At 41.6% G+C, this 24,668-nt stretch overlaps 1 protein-coding gene across 4 annotated transcripts in view; it reads left to right on the plus strand.

The window, feature by feature from the left end:
* The first annotated feature begins 855 nt into the window (after window positions 1-855).
* ADGB (androglobin) overlaps window positions 856-24,668 on the plus strand; it is a 217,712-nt gene continuing 193,899 nt past the window's right edge. For 2 of the 4 annotated variants that reach the window (XR_006173985.2, XM_005280423.4), the window contains exon 1: window positions 856-1,056. Coding sequence is in view for 3 of the 4 variants with exons in the window: in XM_005280423.4 (XP_005280480.2) it covers window positions 980-1,056 (77 nt within the window). In the remaining variant the exon portion in view is untranslated. The remainder of the gene's footprint in view (window positions 1,057-24,668) is intronic. The other 2 variants (XM_005280422.4, XM_005280424.4) reach the window with 1 other exon arrangement.

Consider the following 24,668-nt stretch of genomic DNA (forward strand, 5'->3'; position numbering starts at 1 on the left):
CCTGTACTTTGAGTTAGCAGCTCCCTCTGCAGTTTTTTGTGGGTTCCATAGTAGGCAGACAATTCTTTTTTTTTTTTTTTTTTTGCTTCTTTGAAAATAATTACACTGGCAGACTAGTATTTTAAACACCAAAACCACAGCTGAAAGTGTTTAACACTTTAGGGTTGGGAAAGACACTTGCAGATCAACTTTCCAGCTAGCATCTGCCTTCAACTTCTCCGACTGAATTGATTTGGATTTTGCAAGCATCATGTGCAATTCCTCTCAGAGAGTGATGGGAGATCATTATTGTTCCAAACAGCGCAGAATGAACCACAGATGGCTCATGCCTAAACACATTAGACAGAGTTTTGGTCTTGCCCAGCTGTGCTGAATGCTGGGTGAGGGAGCTTTACGCCACCTTTGCAGCTGCCTGGTGCTGAGATGTCTAGTTCATTCCCCAGCAGAGCTTAGATTAGACTTGTGCTTTCACCCTACATCCCTTTGCCCCCCTTTTTTGCTCACTTCTCTTCTTCCCTAATTATGTTTCAAGCTGAGCAGCGATGTTCCCAGCTAACAAACTACATGGTGTCTCTCCCCTGCCTGACTGCCCGCCCTCTCTCCTTATTCCTTGCCCGTGTGACAAGTCTACACCTTTCCTCCAGAACAAAGGGGAAACCCTGCTGTGGCTCCTTCATGAACCCCCTCCCCTCAAAGCCCTCTGTCCCCCCCTCCTGCTCCCTGGATGTTACCCCTTTGTCCCCTCCCAGGTTTGCCCCCTCTGTGTCCCCCCGATTTTACCCCCCTCCACTAGTGAGTTACCCTCTGTCTCTCCTACTTCCCCTGTTACCCCCCCCCCCCTCGCCTGTGCCCAGCCCCGCTCTCCCGGGCATGCTCCGCGGCGTCGCGGCTCCGCGTCTCTTAGCAACGCTGAGCGGACGCGGCCCCCCGCGGCTGAAGCGCGGCCGGGCTGCAGCACCGGGCCGGGGGCGGCGGCGCCATGGCCTCCAAGCAAAGCAAGAAGAAGGAGCTGCTCACTCGCAACAACTCCGCGCACATCAGCGCCCCCGCCAAAGAGTAAGAGACCCGCCGCCGCCGCCACGGGCCCCTCGCCCGCGGGTACCCCCTGCCTCTCGGGGATGCCCCAGCCAGCGCCCCAGCCTCCTCCCTAGAGCCAGGGGCGCAGCAGCCGCCTCCCAGCGCAGGGCGCCCTAGCCGAGTCCTTGCGGTGGGGGTGGGTCACTTGTTTGGCAACATTAGGAAATGGACCAGCTCCTGCGGGCTCTGGTTGGGGAAGTTGTTTTGTCCCCTCCCCCAGGTACAAACAGTGTCTGCACTGAGCCGGTGGACGCGCCTCCCCCTACCTGGGAGATCGATCTCTCTCTCTTTATACACCTGTTGCTTTCCCCCCCTTTCCCCCCGAGGCTTAATTACTTTGTACAGAAATCGACCAACTTCCAATGAGTGGGGTTTGTATTGCGGTTGGCTCAAAGTTGCATGAGGCTCCTTGTCCTAAGTGTCACCAGCCTAGTTCTAGCGTCTCTGCTCTTCCCTCTCCCCTGTGACAGAGGCAATAAGGGGTACTCGGGTACCAGTCGGAATCAGAAGGTTCCTTCTCTCTCACAAGCCCCCGTGGCTGTTCACGTGGACCTTTGTGGCTGCAGGGTGCTCGGCACTAGGGCATCATTTGTTCTCTTTGTAGCTGTTAGAATGGATTTGAAAAAAGAAAGCTCAGAAATGTAAACAATATTGGGAAGTGGTTTTGTTCAGTTTATTTTCTGCAATTGTTTGTTTTTTTTGTCATTTTCTGAGTTTTCTTTGGAATTTTTGTTAGTTTTCAAAATCGACACATTTTGAAAATGAAAAGACGTCACTCTGTCACTAAGCCGACCAACTAAAATTGGTAATAAAAACATTGAAAACCAAAACCCAATGAAAATGAAAACAAATATTGCACAACAAGCAGGGAATATTTTTCATTTAAAGTTTCTATTGTAGACTGTCCAAAATAGACACAAATTGAAAAATTTGTGTTTCAAACAAAAAATCTGTTTTTCAAAACAGCCTGGTTCAAAAATTTTGTTCTATGATGATGTCACCTGGAAACTTCAGCCCCTCTTAACTCTGTATCTAGACACATAGTATCTGGGTACCACTCAAATATTTAAAAATATAAATGAAAACCTCACTTTCCCTCTCTTTCTTTTTTCCCAACATTTCAGAGAAATAGGCTGATTTGTTTGTAGGGGTCTTTGTTTGCTTTTGCGTTAATTGACTAAATGAATATTGACTTTAGTTCAGAAAGTGGTTTGTTCCAAAGCCCGTTCTTGCAGGATTGAGTTACATAGTTTAGGTCCAGCTCCTATGAAAGTTTTGCTTCTTTCATCAGGAGCATCCTACACTGGTTGACAGTTTAATTGTTCCAGTGGATTGTAGCTGTTGAGGGAAGTCATGATTACAGAGGAAAACAGGATCTCTCCATTAGCTAGGATCAGCCACATGGAGAGCTTTGAATATCAGGACAGATACTTTGAACAGTATTCAAACCAGAAGGCAGAGCACTGGAATGATAAGTTCGTGGTTCCCTGTGTTGCTAAACCTTGACAGGCTGCTTCAATTGGAGATTTTTTAAGATTTGTGGCTTGATTCCTAGATATAACTGTCAATATGTTCCAAATGTGTGGATTGTTATGGGCAGTTCTTTTTCTAATAGTACAGAACGCAGTCTTCTGGCCAGTTGCAAACAGAAACGGGGTTTGCTGCCATAGTTTTTGGACCTAAAAGGACTCCAATGCTGTGGATTGATTTAAGAATTTGACTGTGGATGCTATTCATAGTGGGAGATGTTATAAAGGAGATCAGTTTCAAGAGCCATCTGGCATTGAAAACTTATGTGTATTATTTTTACACAAAGGGAGGACAATGCATAATGGCTAGATATTTGCTGCATGTTATAAGGCACTTCGGTAGTTAAGTATAAACAACATTAGAAATATTTATGCACTAAATAGAAACACTAAGCCTTATCTCTTGAGACATTTAAAACGAGACTAGACGGGCCTAAAGCACCAGCACACATACTGTAGGGAATAACCTTGCTGTGTGAAAGTGTTTATTTCTGCAAAGATAAATAAATAGACTTTTTTAATTATCTAAGAATGGAATGCCTAGTCTTTAGTCCTGGCACTATCATGATTCAGGCCAGGGAATGGGACAAAAACAGCTTTAGAGGAACTGATGGATGAACTCTTGCTGTGCATGGATGATGGCTAACTTCCATTCTCATTTTCCTGGACCTCTCTGCACTGTTCAAAACTGTTGAGCATGAGATACTGTTTTCTCATATGAGAGAGGACTAAAAAATGGGTTGAAGACCTTCCTAGAGGGATGCACCCAATACGTAGTAATGGTTAAACTGTTCCTGTGACACTTCCTGGGAGTACCCAGGACCATGAGGCACATAGCTGCCACCTGCACTTAGTGTGAGGAAGCCTTGTCTGTGCCTGCTGTGGTTCAGCTCCCCAATTCCACCAGCCCCAGGCAACAAAAGCACTGCCCTCTAGTCCTTGAAGGCCTCATTGTCTCTCTACAGGTTAGCAATTGGTGCACTCTAAGCGGTAAGCCCTCTGAGGGTCTCCATGGAGTGTCCAGCCCCAGGCCCACTGGACACTTGCACAGTGGTACTGGAACAATTTTTATAGTGGGGGTGCTGAAGGTGGAAACATGTATTTGGGTTTTTAATACTGCTTGAAACCAAAGGGTGCTGCACATTGAATATATGTCCTTCAATGGCTATGAGTTAATATGGTCAGGGGCATACTTGGGGCAAACCTAAACCGCTGACTACCAGAAGCAGGGAATAGAAGAGAGGGGCAGATCTTTGTTCTGTTGCCTTGTTCTTCTGTACGTTGTCCCTGAAGCTCTGGTACTGGCTACTGTCAGAGACATGATACTGGGCAAGATGGACCATGGTCTGACTCATTATGGCAGTTACATTCTTGTAGAGTATTGCTCACCCAAAATCCTTGCAGTGCTTTACAGCCAGGCTTGGCTGTGATTCTCCTTTCATGAGACAAGTATGCTGTCAGCTTGTCCCAGGTGAAGGATTCAATGTGTTTCCTTACGCTCCAAGATATACCAGAACAATCTTTTATCTTTATTCATGAACAGGACACTCCCTGCTCTGTTTCATCTAGTAGATTTTCTTTCTTGTAGATTTCACAATCTCTTATTTCACATCTGTTCCCTCCTGCCTGAAGGGAATATTTCTAAGGCATGTCACCTCCTGGTGACCTGCTTAACTCCAAGACCTTAAGAACATAATGTTCAATATAGGTTCATAATTATTTAAATATTATTCATAAATACATTTTCCAATGATTATGTCAGCCAGTGGGCTACTACTGGGTCTCATGGCACCCTTCAGTGAACTATTATGTATCTCCAACCCAGGAAATCCTTATAAAACCCTATTAATCCCATGTTCTCCCCTCCCCCCCCCGCCTGTTGGCATTAATGGGTCCCTGGGTCACAGTACCTCCACCACTAGAACTCTCACTTGTGGAGTCCCACAAGGACCATTCTCTCTCTGGTCCTGTTCAACATCTACATGCAGATACTAGCTGAAATAGTGAGACAACATGGACTCAAGCGCCAGCAATATGCAGATGACACAAAGTTCTACTTATCCTACATCACATATAGTCATACCACTAGCACTAAGATGGCTCATTGCTTGGATGAAATCAACTCATGGATGAAGAACAGTTGGTTGAAGCTGAACCCAAGCAAGACAGAGGTGATGCTGGTAGTCAGAGGAAAGCACTTTGAAGAGTTTGCATCCATGTTGCAGTTTCATTTGTTTGAATACTCACACTCACAAAGAGTACTCCTGCATTCCTCACAAATGCTAAGCTCTCATATATAGTAGCATCCACAAGTAATGCTTTATACTATCTCCAGTTGGTTAAGAGACTCTCTCTCATCCTGGTGGATGATGATCTGGCCTCAATTATACATATCAGCATCTTCTGTCGGGATTACAGTGATGCAGTATACCTGGACATGGAGTTTCCTAAGAGCTGATGATAGCTTCAAGTAATACAGAATGTTTATAAATCCACTGCTTAGGCATAATGGAGGAAAGAAGGATAATTATACACCTCACCACTGTCCGCTCTGAGGGCAAGACAGACTTTGACCGTGACTTCTCTAATATAAATACATTGTGTGTACATTTAATCCTTTCCCCTGCCCCTCAAAAATTACACTGCATGCCCAATTTTGCCCCCGGAGAGAGGACGAGAAAAAGAATAAATGTTAGTCCAGGGGTCGGCAACGTTTGGCAAGCGGCTCACCAGGGTAAGCACCCTGGCGGGCCGGGCCAGTTTATTTATCTGATGACGCGGCAGGTTCGGCCGATTGTGGCCCCCACTGGCCGCGGTTCGCTGTCCCGAGCCAATGGGGGTGGCGGGAAGTGGTGTGGGCGAGCGATGTGCTGGCCGCGGCTTCTTGCCGCCCCCATTGGCCCGGGAAGGCGAACCACGGCCAGTGGGGGCCGCGATCGGCTGAACCTGCCGCGTCAGCAGGTAAATAAACTGGCCCGGCCCGCCAGGGTGCTTACCCTGGTGAGCCGCGTGCCAAACGTTGCCGACCCCTGTGTTAGTCACATCCAGTAGTGCACTACTGGAAGGTGCTCTTGAAATTCTCCTTTGAATCTATTGCATATGCAATTACTGGCATTCATCACACAAGGGTTTTTTATCAGTTGGAGCTGGCCAATTAATATTTAGATAACTCTTTTTCCCATCCTAAATTGGTATCTTTAACCTATCTCTGTGTGATGATTCTTGGGGTATCCAGGACTGGGAGTCACCTTATTAACTCCTGCTTCCAATGAGAGGGAGTCGTTCTTGTGGTAGTAGGGTGTCAGCTCCCTAACACCACCTAGGTGCTCCAGCCTTTTAGCTACTCAAGTAGTCTGCTGTGGGCTATGCCAGCCCTAACTTTTCCTTGCTGATTAATAGTAGTAGATGCACCCTAATAGCCAAGTCCCTTTGAATCATTCTCCTGTGACATTGAGCCCCTAATATTGACTACTCACAGAAATTATAGATTACCTGCACTCAAAAGTGTAGTGTATCCCAATTAACTAGTTTTACCTTAAAACAGTGGTTCTCAAACTAGGGCCGCCGCTTGTTCAGGGAAAGCCCCTGGCGGGCTGGGCCAGTTTGTTTACCTGCCGCGTCCGCAGGTTTGGCCGATCATGGCTTCCACTGGCCGTGGTTCGCTACTCCAGGCCAATGGGGGCTGCAGGAAGCGGCGTGGGCTGAGGGATGTGCTAGCCGCTGTTTCCTGCAGCCCCCATTGGCCTGGAATGGCGAGCCGCGATCAGCTGAACCTGTGGATGCGGCAGGTAAACAAATCGGCCCAGCCCGCCAGGGGCTTTCCCTGAACAAGCGGCGGCCCTAGTTTGAGAACCACTGCCTTAAAGCACCTGTGACAGAGCACCCTGCTCACTGAGGTTGCAGTAGCACAGAGAAGACTTCAGGCTTAACTGGAATCAATCAGCCTGTTACTGGTGGGGATTACTGACACTGGGTGCTAATTGCTGGACTAGTGAGACAATTGGCTCAGTAACTTGGAGGAAATATAATTGGGAGGAACAGAAAGCAGGGGAGAGCCTAAAGGATGAGCTGGATGGAAGAGAGCAGCTATGTGAAAGGCTCCTCCTGCTGTATATCTGTGCTATGTCCTGTGTTGTTTGAAAATAGAGGATTAAAGGTGCCATAGTGGAAAAGAAACACACTGTGTGGGTTTGTGACTGAGAGAACACAAAAATAGGCCAGGCAAAACTGCTGCTCGCTGCGGAGTTGAAGAAGCACCCTGTGACACAGCACTCATGAGCATTTATAAAATAAAAGTAGATTTCTTTAAGAAAGAGTAAAGATTTAACTAGAAGTGAGAGAAAATGGTGGAAACAAGTGGTTACAGAACAAAACAAAATTTTTAAAATGTGAATCTGGGTCTACACTTATCAATAGTTAACTGTCTTATGCAATAAAGTAGCCTCCCCCAGGTTGTTACAGAACTGGCTGGTTTCACAAGAACCAGGATCCAAACATTCTGTTATATTGAAACTGTCTTTTGCCTTATTCATAGCCAGGGTGATCTCTTGCCTGCTAAAATATTCCTTTTTACCTCCAAGTGGTTTTGATCATTTGTAATTCTTTGATGGTTTTCTGTTGACTGTTTTGGGATGTGGAAAGGGTAGAAATGGAACCTTGTGTTACCTCACCAGCTGACTAGGGAGGGATGACAGCTCCCTCTTACCAAAATGGGTCATCCTTGAGACACATTACTTCCTGGTGGCTACTTTCTACTCTAAGTCCATAAAGCATACTTTCAATATAAATATAAATTCCTTAAATATTACCCATACATACATCTTGCAATGATTATGAATCTTCATAAGTTACAAGCTTTCTGTAGATACCTTATGTGCTACTCTGTGGATAAAATATCCTATAAGATGTGTTTTGTGCAGTGAGCTTGTCAGATCTGAGGTGAGAGTTTGCAAAGAACGAGGGATCCTTTGCCATCGGATTGCCACCTGTGTCACTCTCCCCTCCTTTGTTTCTCTGGGTTCCCTTACTTAATATTATGTTAGATGATCAATAATTTTTATTTTAGCCATAGACTTACAGTTCTCACATCACAGAATCATAGAAATGTAGGGCTGGAAGGGACCTCAAGAGGTCGGCTAGTCCAGCATCCTGTGCTGCGGCCGGGCCAAGTATAAATAGACCGTTGCTGTCAGGTAATTGTCTAACCTGTTCTTAAAAATCCCCAATTACAAAGTTTCCACAACCTCCCTTGGAAGACTATTCCAGAGCTTAATTAACCTTATAGTTAGAAAGGTTTTCCTGGTATCTAACCTAAATCTCCCTGTGACAGGTTCGGTCACAGAGAACCCCTTGGGACTGTCACCTGACATGCTTAGATTACCTCTGAGCCTGTTTTCCCTGCCAGCTTGGGACTCCAGAATCCTGCCTTATTGAGCCAGACATGCTAGCCTGCTGCAACAGAGACTCATGTCTCGTCCACGCCCCCAAAGCTGCAGACTTTAACCAAAAACTGCTCAGCAGGTCACCTATCTCCAGCACCCAGACAACCAGTTCCCAATGGGCTCCAAACCCCAAATAAATCCATTTTACTCTGTATAAAGCTTTTACAAGGTAAACTCATAAATTGTCTGCCTTCTATAACACTGATAGAGAGAGATGCACAGCTGTTTGCTCCCCCAGGTATTAATTACTTACTCTCGGTTAATTAATAAACAGAAGTGATTTTATTACATATAAAAAGTAGGATTTAAGTGGTTTCAAGTAATAACAGACAGAACAAAGTAAGTCACCAAGCAAAATAAAGCAAAAACATGCAAGTCTAAGCCTAGTACATTAAGAAACTGATTATAGGTAAAATTTCACCCTCATAGATGTTTCAATAAGCTTCTTTCACAGACTAGACTCCTTTCTAGTCTGGGCCCAATCCTTTCCCCTGGTATAGTCCTTGTTAGTTCCAGCTCAGGTGGTAACTAGTGGTTTTCTCATGACTGGTAGCCCCGTTTGTTCTGTTCTACCCCCTTTTATAGCTTTGGCACAAGGCGGGAATCTTTTGTCTCTCTGGGTCCCCACCCCTCCTTCAAAATGGAAAAGCACCAGGTTTAAGATGGATTCCAGTATCAGGTGACATGGTCACATGTCACTGTAAGACCTCATTCTTCATTCCACAGGCTGGCCCATGGGTCCACAAGAAGGCTTACAGGTAAATAAACCATCTACAACCAATTGTCCTAGTCAATGGGAGCCATCAAGATTGTAAACCACCATTAATGGCTCACACTTTGCATAATTTCAATAGGAGCACAGAGTTATACTTTATATTTCTAGCTTCAGATACAAGAATGATACATGCATACAAATAGAAGGAATATATTCAGTAGGTTATAATCTTTGTAATGATACCTTACAAGAGACCCTTTGCATAAGGCATATTCCAGTTACATTATATTTACACTCATAAGCATATTTCCATAGAACATTATGGAGTGCAGCGTCACACTCCCTTGCTGCAATTTAAGCCCGTTACTTCTTGTCCAGGCTTCATAGGACAAAGAGAACAATTGATCACCATCCTTTTTATAACAGCCCTTAATATATTTGAAAAATATTATCAGATCCCCCATTGTCATCTTTTCTCAAGACTAAACAGCCAGATTTGTTCACCTTTCCTCATAAGGTCAGGTTTTCTAAACCTTTTATCGTTTTTGTAACTCTCCTTTGGGTTCTCTACAATTTGTCCACATTTTTCTTAAAGTGTGGCACCCAGATGTGGACAAAGAAATTCAGCTGAGTCCTCACCAGTGCCAAGTAGAGTGGGACAGTTACGTCTCATGTCTTACATAAAACATTTCTGTTAATACACCCCAGAATATTATTCTTTTTTGGAATTGTATTACATTCTTGACTCTTATTCATTTGTGATTCACTGTAATCCCCAACTCATTTTCAGGTGTACTATCACCCTGCCAGTTGTTCTGAAATGTAGTACTTTGCACTTGTCTTTGTTGAATGTCTTCTTGTAAATTTTGGACCACTTCTCCAATTCATCAAGGTCATTTGGAATTTTAATCATGTCCTCCAAATTGCTGGCAACTGCTCCCAGCTTAGTCATCCACAAATGTTATAAGTATATTCTCCACTCCATTATCTGAGTCATTAATAAAAAATATTGAATAGTACCGGACCCCTGCAGGATCTTACTAGATATGTCCTTCTAATTTGACAGAGAAGATTGATAGCTACTCTTTTAATATGATCTTTCAACCAGTTGGGCACCCTCTTTATAGTAATTTCATCTAGATCACCTTTCTCTAGTTTGGTTATGAGAATATCATGTGAAACTGTGTCACAAGCTTAAATAAAATCAAGATATATCCTGTCTATAGCTTTCCCCCATCCACTAGTCCAGTTATCCTGTCAAAAAGGAAATTAGGTTGGTTTGGCATGATTTGTTGACAAATCCATGTTGGCTATTACTTATCACCCTATTATATGTTTAGTAATTCCATGTTTCTTGATATGTATAATTAGTATATCAAATATAATTTTTCAACATCCATCCTGTGACAACAACTTTTTATTTTCCAGTGCAGTCTTAGTTGCCTCAGTAAGGGAAAGAGATATTTCCTTGATTTCCCGTGTACAAGTTCTTTAAGGGTGGGCTATCATCTGCAGATTTACTTCAGGTGAAATCCACAAAGGCAGTATTTCAAGTCATGTTGTCTCTAAAGAGGTAGCCTTACAATGTGCTTCTTGGTTACTCCTTGGTCCTCTGAAGACAACTATGCCTTTTCTTTGGAAACTGAAAATACTTAACTTACATAGTAAAATCACTAATTCACAAGAGCTGCTATCACACAATTTAAAAAAAATAATTCAAGTGAAAAGAATTATCACTGTGTTTAGCCAGAATAGCATTTTTCCTTTGAGATCTCACATCAGGCATTATCAGATGAGACCACTGTGGGTAGGATAGAGAATGAATTCCTAGTGTCACCTGAGACTAGCAAATATGTAATTAGTTACAGTTTCTGTGTGTTGTATTTTTGCTGAGAAAATGTATAAAGAGTGAGAGAAAATGTTTACATTAATTATATTGAGATCTAAAATTAGAAATGGAAGGCATAGGACATGCCTCAGCTCTCACGCTACTGTAAACTAAATAAAAAAAATGAGGAGTCCTTGTGGCACAAGGACTCCTCGTTTTTTTTTTTTTTTTTTTTTTTTTTTTTTTTTGCTGATACAGACTGACACGGCTACCACTGGAACCTGTAAACTAAGTGTAACTGCACTAATGGAAAGATTAAGCCAATGTAAATCCAGTGTTATTGAGATAAGCAGATCCCCAGGACCTGATTCTCATTTACATCCACTGTATACCACTTTGATAGTGTAAAGATGTCTTAAAATGCATGTTAATTTTATTAATAGATTTATAGACTTTAAAGCCAGAAGGCATTGATACGTAGGCTTGGAATGCCAGTAAATTGACCGGTCAAATAATGTCACTTGACCATCTATTATTTAACAACAGTAAAATATTTCAGCAAGAATGCCCTGATGTAGACAGCAGCCTGTCTTTTTGGTTACATCATGGTGCCATCTCTTAGCAAGTCTACTTAAATGTCTTGATCACTAACTGTACTGTACCACATGCTAAGGCCACCTGTTGTGAAAAAGGTGAACTAATTCAAAGTTGAGCATCTTGATTGGTTGGAATCTTCTAGAATAAACATATGTATGTATGTCTTTATTGTACACCAGGCCGTCTATGTACGTGGCAGTTTACAACGCATATTAAACAAGTTAAAAGACGATTGCCTCAAAGAGTTTACAATTTAAACTGACTAGACAAATATACAAAAAATAACTCAGAAATGAACTCCCCCAACACAAAGAGAAAAGATGCACAGCCATTAAGCTGCTGGAGGAGTTGACCTGTTGCCTAGCTAGCTTAAGTGCATTTAAAAATGACTTTTTCTCTTTATAGTTGCTATGAGTTTGTTTTTATTTCTGTTTAATTTCATTTTTCTCTTTTGTAATACTTCAGTCTTGAATTCACTTTTAACCTAACATTACTAAAAAAGATAGTAATAATTATTTCAGTTTTTAAAATTTCATTTCATTGTGTTTTGCATTTTTCTGAGTTAAAAATCACTCAGTTAAATAACTTAGTACATATGCTTAGTTACAAAAACTATCTAAATCTAAGCCTATTGGAGACCATGACGTCTTACTCTTTTTTTGTTACTGTTCTGCTAAATTAGTGCTTTAAAATATCTGACCATTTTCGACATTATTTGACAATATTTGACTGGTCAGTTGACCAATTATTTTTGGACTGGTCAAATGCCCAAACCTACTATTATGATAATCTAAACTGACCTCTTTCATAACACATGCCATAGAACTTCACCCAGAAATTTCTGCATCAAGCCAGAACCTCAGTTTGAGCTATAGCATATCGTTTAGAAAGACATTTGTTCACACTTTCAGCCTCTTCTGCCAACATGATGTAGAGTGACCTTAATATAAACGAGAATCAGGCCCATTGTCTCTAGGGTCCAAGGTAAAAGCCTAAATGATGTGATTTATGTGCACATATTGTAGCTTCTTAAATTGGCTGCTGCTCTGGCATGCACTAGCAGACTGTGTGTTTTTTGTTTGTTTGTTTTTTTAACTTGATTCACAGCACAAATTGTAGCATAGGGCAGGGTCAAGCTCTCTTTCTTTGTTACTGACAATGTATGGTAGGGTGACCAGATGTCCCGATTTTATAGGAACAGTCCTGATTTTTGAGTCTTTTTCTTATATAGGCTCCTATTACCGCCCACTCCATCCCAATTTTTCACATTTGGTGTCTGGTTACCCAAGTGTACGGTGATGGCCATAAAAGCTAGCAACACTAAAAATCCATTTGACAAACAACCTGAAGTTGCAGTAATTCTTGAATTGTTTTGCAGACTACCCTATCTCTAATTACTTTTTTGTCAGCCTCTTAATATGATTAAGATCTTTTGGATGTATGAAGACTGTTTTTAAAGCGTAAGTTGAAAAAGCGTCAGGTCAGGATAACATACCGGTATATCTCTTCTAATTCAACAAACCATCAGTTAAGCTTTCTGGTCTAAGCTGTGAGGAAGTTCTGTTGAACCATAGATAGTGAATTTAAATCAAGAGAAAGAGGTGACAGCTTGTTCTAATCTATTAAGAAGTGATATTTTTATCTTGAAGCAAACATTTTACAAGGAAACTTGTTTTCCTCATGAGAAAACAGAGTGCAGTTTCTTGCTACTCCTTTTGTGGCCTGTGTTTCTGCCTCTGCACATGTGATGCTGATTACTATTAATGAGTTATGCATGTATAATCACAGCAGAATGTAGTTGGTTTCTGCAACAGAAATGCTAGAAGCAGGACTTTATAATAATTTTGAAAGTTTTAACAGAACACTGGATATATTATCTTACTAGTTTTAAAAATAGCCACTTCAGTTTACTTTTTAGGAGAATTTTTATTTGTTTAGAAAATAATTTATTAATATAATATTTAATATGTTTTTATTGTTAATACGGTGTTGACAAAATAGCTATTAAATCAAATGCTTTCTGATTTTCCTTTCAGCATTCTATTTTAGATTGAGTAATTCTTTGTTCTTTGCCAGAATTGATAAAGACTGAATTGGAAAACTGAATTTGGCATTTACTAGACTATGAAATCATGTATAGGTTAATGCCATTTTTCATAAGCAATATAATTAAACCATAATCATGGCATTCTTTCTAGGCCAATTACCAGAGCTAGTAGACCCTCTCAACAGGATCGTCATTGTGTTGAGCACACCTTGGGACTTCAGTCATTAAAGACTTGGAGTGAAATCTTGGTCCCATTGAAGTCAATGGGAGTTTTACCATTGATTTCAGTGGGACCAGTACTTCACTTCTGAGGTGATGAGTGCCTTCTGTGAGTTGCTGATTGGCGTTAACTCCCATTGGAGTGGGTGTTGATAGCACTTGGCACACTACATAATTGGGCCCTAAATTCCTCCCCTAAATATCCAAAATGTTCCAATTATCTTAGTCCTTTCAACGGGTGCTTTTAATCAAACATCTCAGTGTATCAGCCATGATGTAGCACACAGGTTTATTCATTTTAGTGTGCAGGAGAGTCTGCAATAGGTTACACATTCAGATTCTGAATGACAGCCTACTGAAGTCAGTGAGAATCTTTCCAGTGATATCAACAGACTTTAGATCAGGCCCACAGGGAGGAGGTTAGGGTTGCTAACTCTGATTTGCCAAATATGTGTTTTTTGAAAATCTGAGCTATCTCTGTTGTAGAAATAAAGAACACTTTTTCTTCCTCCCTACCAGTGAAATCTTGACCAGTGGAAATCTGGGTGGTGGAAATAGTCTATTTCTTGATGCAAAGAGTATTTTTTTATTGATATTACAGAAAAGATTGTCCTTATTTGCAGAAATATATCAAGAAGAGACAAATGCCATTTCTTCTCTGGAAGCTAAGACTTGCATTTTGCAAGTTGGACCTGTGCCTCTCATGCCCAGTAAAATCTAACAGGGCTAGGTGTGGATTATGAGTGGTCTGCTGTTGGATGAATTTATTAATGCCTCCCTGTGCCATGCCAGTTAGTCAAAAAGTAGTAGTCATTAAGCCCACAACCCTTGACATTTAAAATTTTGTCAGCTGTCACAGTATTATTAACTTTTTCTTTTTGGGTAAACTTATTGAATCTTGTAGCAAAGTCATTTTACCAGGTAGAGTCCTCAGACTTTCTTGACTGTTATCAATCTGGCATACATCTTGTGTGGCATGAAGATAGCACTATTTTGTTGATGATGATGATGATTTCCCCCTAATGACAAACAAAGGTCAAGTGTCCATGGTGATTGTTTTAGATATGTCTGCTGTCTTTGACCACTGGGTATTGTTGATCTCTCTGTTGAACCCCTGGTTAAGGTTGATCTGTTCTTTCCTCTCAGATCTCGGAGGCCAGTGTTGGACATTTGTTTATCATGTGGGCTTCTGTTACCCCTCTTGTTCAATATGTTTGCAAGACAATTTTGGCCATGTTTCAGTCAATATGCAAGTGATGTGTAACTCTAGTTTACAAAACCCAGATGGCATGGTCGCACTGATGTCCCTATGACAGAGAAGGACATGGATGATTACAAGATGGGTGAGAAAATATCATCCTGTAAGTTTAGTAGTCTGCAGTAATTGCAAGGCATGTTATTTCTGATTATCTCACTTTTCTAATGAGCATCTGTTGCTGCAGTAAAATTTTGTTTTACATTGTTTTCCTACTGTTAAGTGGTATTTGTTGCTATCTAATACATACCTGAAATTTTGTGACTTATTGTAGAAATACTGATAGTATAAAAAGGAACAATGATTAATAGACTTTAAAGTTATTTAGAGAAAGAAGCCCTGAAAATTGTGAATTAATTCTACAAATACTGGAGCTATCTTTTATATTTACATTCTATACATGACCAGGCTATTTTAAGTTCTATAAAGGTAATGCATACAGGTAGCCATAAAATATAATTTGATCACCCTAATTTTTCTTGCTGGATTGCCTAAGATTTTTTTTGTCTTTCACTAAGCTTTCCAGTCTGATTCAGCACAACATATCTGAGCCCATATAAGGCTATAGATGCTGCCTGTACAGCAGACATTATTGGAGAAGTATATAATGATGCCTTTAGTTAAGGTTGCCAAACACTTAATTGGTGTTGGTTAGCCAATTATGATCTGCCACTTGTTAAAAGACTGGAGCTATATGTTGCTATGCCTGAGGGAAGGAGGTACAGAACAGGTGGAGCAACAGGACCATCTGAAAAGGACAACCAGTTTGTAAACTAGGGAAGGATAGCTCAGTGGTTTTGAGCATTGGCCTGCTAAATCCAGGGTTGTGAGTTCAGTCCTTGAGGGGGCCACTTAGGGATCTGGGGCAAAATCAGTTCTTGGTCCTGCTAGTGAAGGCAGGGAGCTGGATACAATGACCTTTCCAGGTCCCTTCCAGTTCTATGAGATAGGTCTCTCTCTCTCTCTCTCTCTATATATATATATATAAGTTGACCACTTAAGGTTCTTTCCTTCCCATGCCCCTTGATTTTACATTATCTCTGTCAAGTTGTCTGAGTGGCTCAAGAGCATGGGTACCAACCTTAGGGCACACTGGTAAGAAAAAGGACACAAACCCCAAACTGATTGATGAAATATAAGTATAGAACTCACAGTCAAGTGTAAACGCCTCAGGCACTCTACCACTCTAACCATAGAGTCACAGACAGTCCCCTTGAGTACTCCGATCTATCTTGCTACCGAGGCAAGCTTGCCTTTGTGACCGATGGCCCCTTGCACCAAAAATCACAACAATATCCAGGTTACCCCCCAGCCCCAAAAGACCAGTCACTTACCCCAGATCAATTGCACTTTAGATCTTACACCAAAGACAGCGCTTGTAGTTAACTAAAGATTTATTAACTAAGAAAAAGAAATGAGTTATTTACAAGGTTAAATCAGGTAAACATATACACACAAATGAGTTACGGTCTTGGGGCTAGTCTACACTGACAACGTTAAAGTGCTGCCATGGCAGCGCTTTAACATGGCTTGTGTAGTCACAGCAGAGTGCAGGGAGAGCTCTAAAAAAACGACCTCCACGAGGGGTGTAGCTACCAGAGCCGTGCACTGTTTATACTGGCACTTTACAGCGCTGAAACTTGCTGCACTCAGGGTGTGTGTGTGTTTTTTCACACCCCTGAGCAAGAAAGTTGCAACGCTGTAAAGTGATAGTGTAACAAGCCCTTAGGTTCAAAAGACGGTAGTGGAATTTGTAGTATGTGCAGACCAGCAGGAGCATCTATCATCATCACTACTACAACTGCTACTCTTTGAAGGTGAAAAATCTTTGAGGTGGGGAGTTCTATCCTGTCATATACCAGGAACACAAGAAATATGGTATCGTTCTTTAGAGATAAAAAACTTACTTCCAAAACAGTTTATATCCTGTTGCTGCTGAAGTGTTTGTCCCTTGCTTGCAATGATCAGTAGAGATTTGCTTTTAAGGATTATGTTTTCAAAGGCAGGAAAGAATTTCACACGTCTTAGAGTGCCACTTGGTTGTAAACAAAGTATGTAGCAGATGGTGGGAATGCCATTTATAACCAGATCAGTGTGCTAACTGACTGAATTCCCTTGATGATGCAAGACAGAGATTTTGCTTATGTGCATTTACAATCTCTCATTTTAGACATTATTTTACTGATCTGAATATAATGAATATTTGGCTACTAAATGTTATGTTATCTCTTACTTTCAATCTCTTATTTTTTCTACAATAGTTAAGGTTAAGATTTTGTCACAGATATTTTTAGTAAAAGTTACAGACTGGTCACGGGCAAAAAAGAAAAATTAACGGAAGCCATGACCTGTCTGTGACTTTTTCTAAAAATATCCCTGACAAAATGGGATCTGCGGGTCCCCACACCGCCTGAAGTGTGGCAGCTGTGCATGAACTAGGAGCCACCATCAGCAGATGGAAGTTCTGGGGTACCTCTGCTGCCTGCAGCTCTGGGGGTCCCCCGCTGCCCGTGGGGGCTGGGAGCTGTGGGGTTCCCCCACTGCCAATGGGGGCTGGGAGCTTGCCACCCACAGCAGTCGGCTGCCTGTGGTGGCTCGAAGCTATGGGGACCACCAGAGGCATGGGGGGGGGTACCCCATAGCTCCCTACCTCCGCGGGTGGTGAAGGACCCTTCAGCTCCCGACCACCGCAGGCTGAAGTCATGGAGGTCACTGGAAGTCACGGATTCCATGACTTCTGTGACCTCCATGACTAAATCGTAGCCTTAACAATAGTTAATGCACGCATGTAGCATTTTATATTTCTCCATATATGTTGTTGCCCTGTAGCAGAGGCAGAGACAGAATCCAATCCTCCAGGGCAGCATTCAACAATGAGGCCATCCTTTCTTTCCTGAAGGGAAGTGGTGTTGCCTTATATATCAAAGATACATACATTTAGACAGGTTGAGATGGAAATAGGAGAAAGACTTGTTGAAAGTTTCTGGGTAAGGATAAAAGGGGTAAAAAACAAGGTGATGTCATGGTAGAGGTCTGCTACAGACCATCTAACCAGGACAAAGAGGTGGATGGGGCTTTTTTTAAACAACTAACAAAATCATCCAAAGCACAGGAGTTGGTGGTGTTGGGGACTTCAACTACCCAAACATCTGTTAGGAAAATAACACAGTAGGGCATAGATTATCCAACAAGTTCTTGGATAAGGTCTCAACTGGAGTATTGTGTCCAGTTCTGGGTGCCACATTTCAGGAAAAATGTTGACAAATTGGAAAAAGTCCAGAGAAGAGCAACAAAAAAGATTAAAGGTTTAGAAATCATGACCAGTGAGGGAAGATTTAAAAAAATAGGTTTGTCTCTGGAAAAGAGAAGACTGAGGGGGGACGTAACAGTATTCAAGTACATAAAAGGTTACTACAAAGAGAAGGGAGAAGAATTGTTCTTCTTAACCTCTGAGGATAGGACAAGAAGCAATGGGCTTAAAGTGCAGCAAGGGAGGTTTAGGTTGGACATTAGGAAAAATTTCCTAACTGTCAGGATAGTTAAACACTGGAATAAATTGCCTAGGGAGATTGTGGAATCTTTGTCATTTGAGGTTTTTAAGAGCAGGTTAGACAAACACCGGTCAGGAATGGTCTAGATAATAGTCCTGCCCTAAGTGCAGGAAATTGGATTGGAAGACCTCTTGAGGTCCCTTCCAGTCTGATTCTTTTCCTGCAGTCCCCTACCTCCTTTACTACAGACCTTCCAACTTCTGCAATAAATGAGACCGTGGTTTTATAGACAACAGCCTAATTCACAACACAGCCATGATTCATTTTAAGAGCAGGTTCATCCTGTACACTGAATGAAGCAAAGGCAGACATCTGCCACTAGAGCTGATGGTGTAACCCAGGGGTAGGCAACCTATGGCACGTGTGCCAAAGGCAGCACGCGAGCTGATTTTCAGTGGCACGCATACTGCCCGGGTCCTGGCCACCGGTCCAGGTGGCTCTGCATTTTAATTTAATTTTAAATGAAGCTTCTTAAACATTTTAAAAACCTTATTTACTTTACATACAACAATAGTTTAGTTACATATTATAGACTTATAGAAAGAGACCTTCTAAAAACTTTAAAATGTAATACTGGCATGCGAAACCTTAAATCAGAGTGAATAAATGAAGATTCGGCACACCACTTCTGAAAGGTTGCCGACCCCTGTAACCACTAGTAGTTGTAGTTTGTCATGCTTTGTGTAGACCAGCCACTAGAGGGAGATGTGACACACTTTGCCAGCAGGGTTCACGTACATTTGCTGACAAAAGAGAAATAGTGAGACTCGAGAATCTTGAGTTCCATCCAAAGCTTTGCAGAGAAATGTGCTTTAGTAGCCTTTCACTAGTTACCCTCAAGCTTGACTCCTTCTACTCATTGCCTCCACCAATTTTTCTATTTTTCCTACCCCTGGCTTCTTTCCCAGTCTCTGTTCCTCAGGCTTCTCATTCCAGTTCCTGTCTCCTTGCCCAGCCAGTCCCAGTTACCTCCTTCCAACTCATCATCTAATCTGTCTTTCCCCTGTCACCCTCTTCTCTCAATCTCACTAGGTTCCTTGTCCCAATCTACTCTTTTCCCTCCCTGTCCTCCAATCCAGCTCTTGTACCTTCTGCATTTGAGTCAGATGGCTTCCTCCTCTACTTTGCCTGGGTGCCAGCTGGGGACTCATTGAGAGCCCAGGATAGACAGGCTCACTGCTCTTACTTCTGGAGCCTGGCTCTGACACTTCCCAGGAGCACTCAAGGCTGCGAGGCACCAAGCTACCACCTGACCTTAGTTTGAGGAAACTTGTCTGTGCTTGCTGAGGGACAGCTCCCCAACTCCCCTGGCCACGGGCAACACAAGCACTATCCTCTTGGCCTATGCAGACCCTACTGTTACTCTACAGGTTAGCAATAGTCATACTCCAACTCCATACTCCCTCCAAGCAACTCCCTGGAGTGTCCAGCCCCTGGTCTACCGGACACTCAATATTCACAGATTTGTTGCTTCCAAAGGAACAGTGTACTCCAGCTTACCAGTTCCACTTACTCAGATCATCGCTCCACTGAACACACAGCACTTAGATATACTTATAGTGAAATCAATAATGTTTATTTTAAAAAGCAGAGATTCAAGTAATCACAAGTAGAAGTATTAGAAACAAATAGCTACATATAAAACAAATTCATAACATGCATTCTGGAATTTAGGCTTAATTAACTAGATACTCTCATGTCTTGGAGAGTCAATGCTCACCCAAATCCTTGCAGTGTTTTACATCTAGACTTGGCTTTGATTCACCTTTCGTGAGGCATACTGGTAACTTACCTTCTAGGTGAAGGATCCAGTGTGTTCCTTTGCCTCCTAAAACATGTCTTGATTCATAAACAGAAGGGGATAGGAGTAGGGAACTCTATGTAAAGTTAGTTATTCTCACTGTAAGTGACCAGCTGAGCTTTCCCGTCCCTTCTTCCTTGTGCTGCAGATGTTTGTCTATTGCTGCTGTCCAAAGCAGCAACAACCAGATGGTCTCTTTCCAGGAAGCAGGTGCTTTCTCCTGCTTTTACTTCTACTTTTTTGAGCTTATTGCTGGTGATGGCATACTGAAAAATGAAGGGAATAAAACAGGGGCCCCAAACTCTAAAACAATACATATGCACTGTTTGAACACCAAGACTAGACTTTCACTCACATGCGTCCTTGTATAAAAAATATGTCAAATGTGTTTTGATTTAGCTTTGAGTAGGTTCATTCACAGTGTGATCTTACAAGTTTATCATTAAATCCATTGTGACCTGTATAAAATATTCAGTGTGGAATCTTATTCCCCATGGGCCAATCCATTGAGGTCATTTATAGGGTAGACTATGACAGAGTGAGAGTGCTTAGATTTAAATACTTCCTTACTGCTGAATTTCATCCATAGCTTTTTGAATGTAGCTTCCTATATTGTCTCTAAATTATTATACTAGTCAAATATTCTTGCAACTATAATACTTCTGTACTTGCATTGCTGAATTAGTGCCAATTCAAATTCTTCTTTTAACAAAAAATGTTTTAATTGACTTAACTCATGCACTTGTGGTTTCAGTTCACTGGTTATATTGGTAGGGAGTGAGAATTGGACCTAAATCTTTTTGGTATGCACTACTTTTAAATTCAACTGACATTTGAAAATGATCAGCATAGATGACCATATAAATGTGGATAAGCTAATGAATGGAATTTTGCTGAAAGGAAAAGCAGCAGATCTAAAAGTTTTACATGACTTGACTACTGATATTAAAAAGCATGTTTTCCCCAAAGTGTTTCATAGCTTTAGTGAAAATTATCAGTGTTGACAGTGAGAGACTGATGACACAAAGTAGATTCTATGACTTCTAAAAAACAAAGTCAACGACTGAACAAATAAAATGCATTTTTACTTCAGATTTTTTTTTTAAAGTTGAGCAGTAAGAATGATTGCCTATCATTATCATTGTGCCCTGTTATTTTATTCTTTGTGAACTGCAGCTATGTTAGGATGCAGAAACTGTTATTTTCCTCATTCTTGAAGGTAAGGAAACAAAGTTCTTAATGATCATCACATTGTTTCTAGGCCATTACATTGCTTCCCTTGTTCTCACTGAAGTCATCTCCAGTAAACTGAGTACACAAAACATGGCTAAAGACTTCTGCATGTAACTTTATTACATTTTTGGTTTAGTCCGGAAAGCAACTGTTACCTGGGAACCCAAGTACCAGAATCCCAAATCCATTACACATCCAAGCAGGCCAAACTATTTACAAAAACAGACTTGTCCTTCACCAACAGGGATATAGTACCTTTAATTCTGAATCTTCCCTCGGTGAGTCTTTCCTGTAAAAGGAATCATAGAAAGTTGATAAGGGAAGCAAAAGGACAAGGAGAAATATGGCCAGCAGAATTAAGTACAATAAGAAAGATGTTTTTAAGTATATTAAGAACAAAAAGAATCCTAACAATAGTATTAATCCAGTGGTTTTCAAACTGGGGTGCACATATCCCTAGGGGTACACGAGCTCTTGTCTGCCAGAAAAATCCTGTATCCCTTACAGACCATTTTTCCCCCTTTTGTTTTCATAGGTATATTATAAGTCCCCTATTTCAGATGGGGTTATGTAGCAGATTACATTATTTGAAAACCACTGTATTAGTCAATTACTAGATGGATATGTTAGAATAATAATGCTGAAAAGGCAGAAATATTTAATAAATATTTTACCTATAGTTTTGGGAGGGAAGAGATGATGTAGTCATATCATATAATGATCATGAAATACTGTCCAGTAGTAGCTTGGGAGGATGTTAAACAGCAGATACTAAAGTTGGACACTTTTGAATCAGCAAGTCCATAAAACTTGCACTCAAGAGTTTTCAAAGAGCTGACCAATTTGCTTGCTGGACAGTTAATGTTGTTTTCAATTAATCTTGGGGAAATTCCAGAAAACTAGAAGAAGGCTAATATTGTGCTAATATTTAAAAAGGGTTAAAGGGGATGACCAGGATAATTACAGTAGAACCTCAGAGTTATGGGCTCCTCAGGAATAGAAGTTGTCTGTAACTCTGAACTGTCGATAACGCTGAACAAGACATTACGGACTTCAGCTACTGGAAGGGTGGGGCGTTGGGGCTTCAGCAGCAGGGTGGGAGGGTCAGGGCTTCCGGTGGGGTGGGGTCAGGGTTTCTGACCCTCGGGAGCACCAGGGCTCAGGGCTTTAGATCTGGGGGGAGTGCTGGGGCTCAGGGCTTCAGCCCTGCGGCTCTGCTCCTGGTTTTAGCCTCACATGGGGTGCTGGGGCTCGGGGTTTCAGCCCTGCGGCTCTGCTCCTGGTTTTAGCCTCACATGGGGTGCTGGGGCTCGGGGTTTCAGCACCGCGGCTCAGTTCCCAGCTTCTATCCCATGGAGGGCGCCAGGGCTTAGGGCTCCCCAGGGCTCCACTCCTGGTTTCAGCTGGAGAGGGGGTGTCAGGGATCGTGGGCTCTACCCTTACAGATACTATAGAAAATTCAGGAAACAGCATATGAGCACTATAGGACAAAATCTAACACCTTTTGTTTGCTTACACAAAACTTGGATTTAGGTCATCTTTGCCCTGAGGATTCCGTCCGAGACATTGCCTTCACTTGCTCTTCACTATGCTCCAGAGACCACTGTCATACATGACACCAGACTGCTGACAATCCCTATAGCAAGAAGACCCTTATACACTGCTGTTGACACAGCCTACAGAATTTAGCACTGAAATGAGACATATCTGATCCCCAACGTATGCATGCACTTTTCCTCATACCAGTGCTCCCAACCTGCTCCAATTAATCACTTCACCATTCAGTACAGCTACACCTAACAGCTGAAGTGCATGCAGATAAATGCAGCAAATCAAATCTGTACAAATGGCACAGTCTCTTAGTCATTCTTCATGTTTATTTATGGCACTCCCTCTCACTGAACTATTCTCAGTGGCTATTGACAGCTGTAGGGAAACATTTAAAGCTCCATTATGGGTGTGGCCTGAACCTTAATGTATTTCCTGGTTTTCAGAAGTTTGTTTGCTTCAGAAGTTTGTATCTGTTCATTTTCTGGTTTTCAGAGGTAGACACCCCCGGGCAATCTTAACTCCGTGTTAACTAAGTTTTGGCTTTCAGTTACCAAGTCAATTCCCAAACTGGAAATGCTGCCCAGGAGACAATGAGAGAAGCTACTAATATAGCCCATATCTTACCTTCCATTGGGATTGTATGGTTAAGTTAATGGTTCATCTTTTTGTACATTTTCATGTAAAATGGATAAAGCTTTTAAATAAATGCACAAAAGGTGTATGTGGGTGGAGCCAGGTGCCAGCAATGACAGTCACTAAGTAGGTAAACTGCCACTGAGAAGATAAGCAATGGCTAATGTAGCATGTCACTGAGGAGTAGGAAGTGAACTCCAGACTCTTGTTTCTGTGTGTCTAAGACATTAGACATAAGAATACCCAAATCAAGAGGACTGGCTTATTTAAACAGCAGGGGTCTGGTCCCAGAGCTCAAGCTTTGCACTGCTCAACCAGTCGTCAGGCTCATTTTAATTGTTTTTCCCAGGCCAATATCATGATATCATAAGGAAAGCGTGAAATCCTTTCTACCACTTACTTGCCATAAAATGGATGACATGAAGAAAGCCTTAACAAATTTAGAAACTGAAGTAGCAAGCTTGCTAGAAAATGATTGGTTACATAACAGGTTAGTGATGAAGGATTAAAGAGAAAAGCTGAAAAAATTAAACAGTTGAGATCAGCAAAGAAAGTAGACACTTTGCAACCTGTGTCATAAAGAATGACAGGGATTTAGGGAAAAGAGTAAAAAAGGTGGCAAGGTATTTGCAGAAACTGACAAATCCTGAGAAACACTAATGAAGAATAAATGGATCTATTGAAATTTATGGGATTCATGGGGAAGATTTGGTTCAAAGTATGGATGAGGAAAAGGCTCTTGTATACACTGAAGGCTCTAGCAAGATCCCTATGTGAAGCGTTAAGGAGATAGTGTAGGCACCACTAATGTACTGTTAGACCAGTTTGTCCTTTCTGTATGTTACAAGTGGCCAAAAATAAAGGAGACTTATTTTACAGTGGGGAAAAGGTTGTATGGCCTTTCTCAAATTTAGCTCGCTAAGCAAAAGCCAAAGAAAGGAAATGAACCAAATAAAAATGTTTGCAAGAGAGGGAAGCAACCCAGCCATCATTCCCACTAAAACTGTTTGTGAAGTGCAAGGTCTACACCTATCTTTTATGGTGTGGAGGAATGCATATGGAATCACAGTATGGATGAAAAATTACTTGGAAATGACAAAGCAAAACCGAAAAGGAAATAATGAAAATCTGACATCTTCATATAATTTTTTTAAGTTATGGAAGATCAGCTCTTTTAGTAGGTCTCGTTCC

This window comes from Chrysemys picta, chromosome 3, assembly GCF_011386835.1.
Source record: "Chrysemys picta bellii isolate R12L10 chromosome 3, ASM1138683v2, whole genome shotgun sequence".
NCBI classification, from domain to species: domain Eukaryota; kingdom Metazoa; phylum Chordata; order Testudines; family Emydidae; genus Chrysemys; species Chrysemys picta.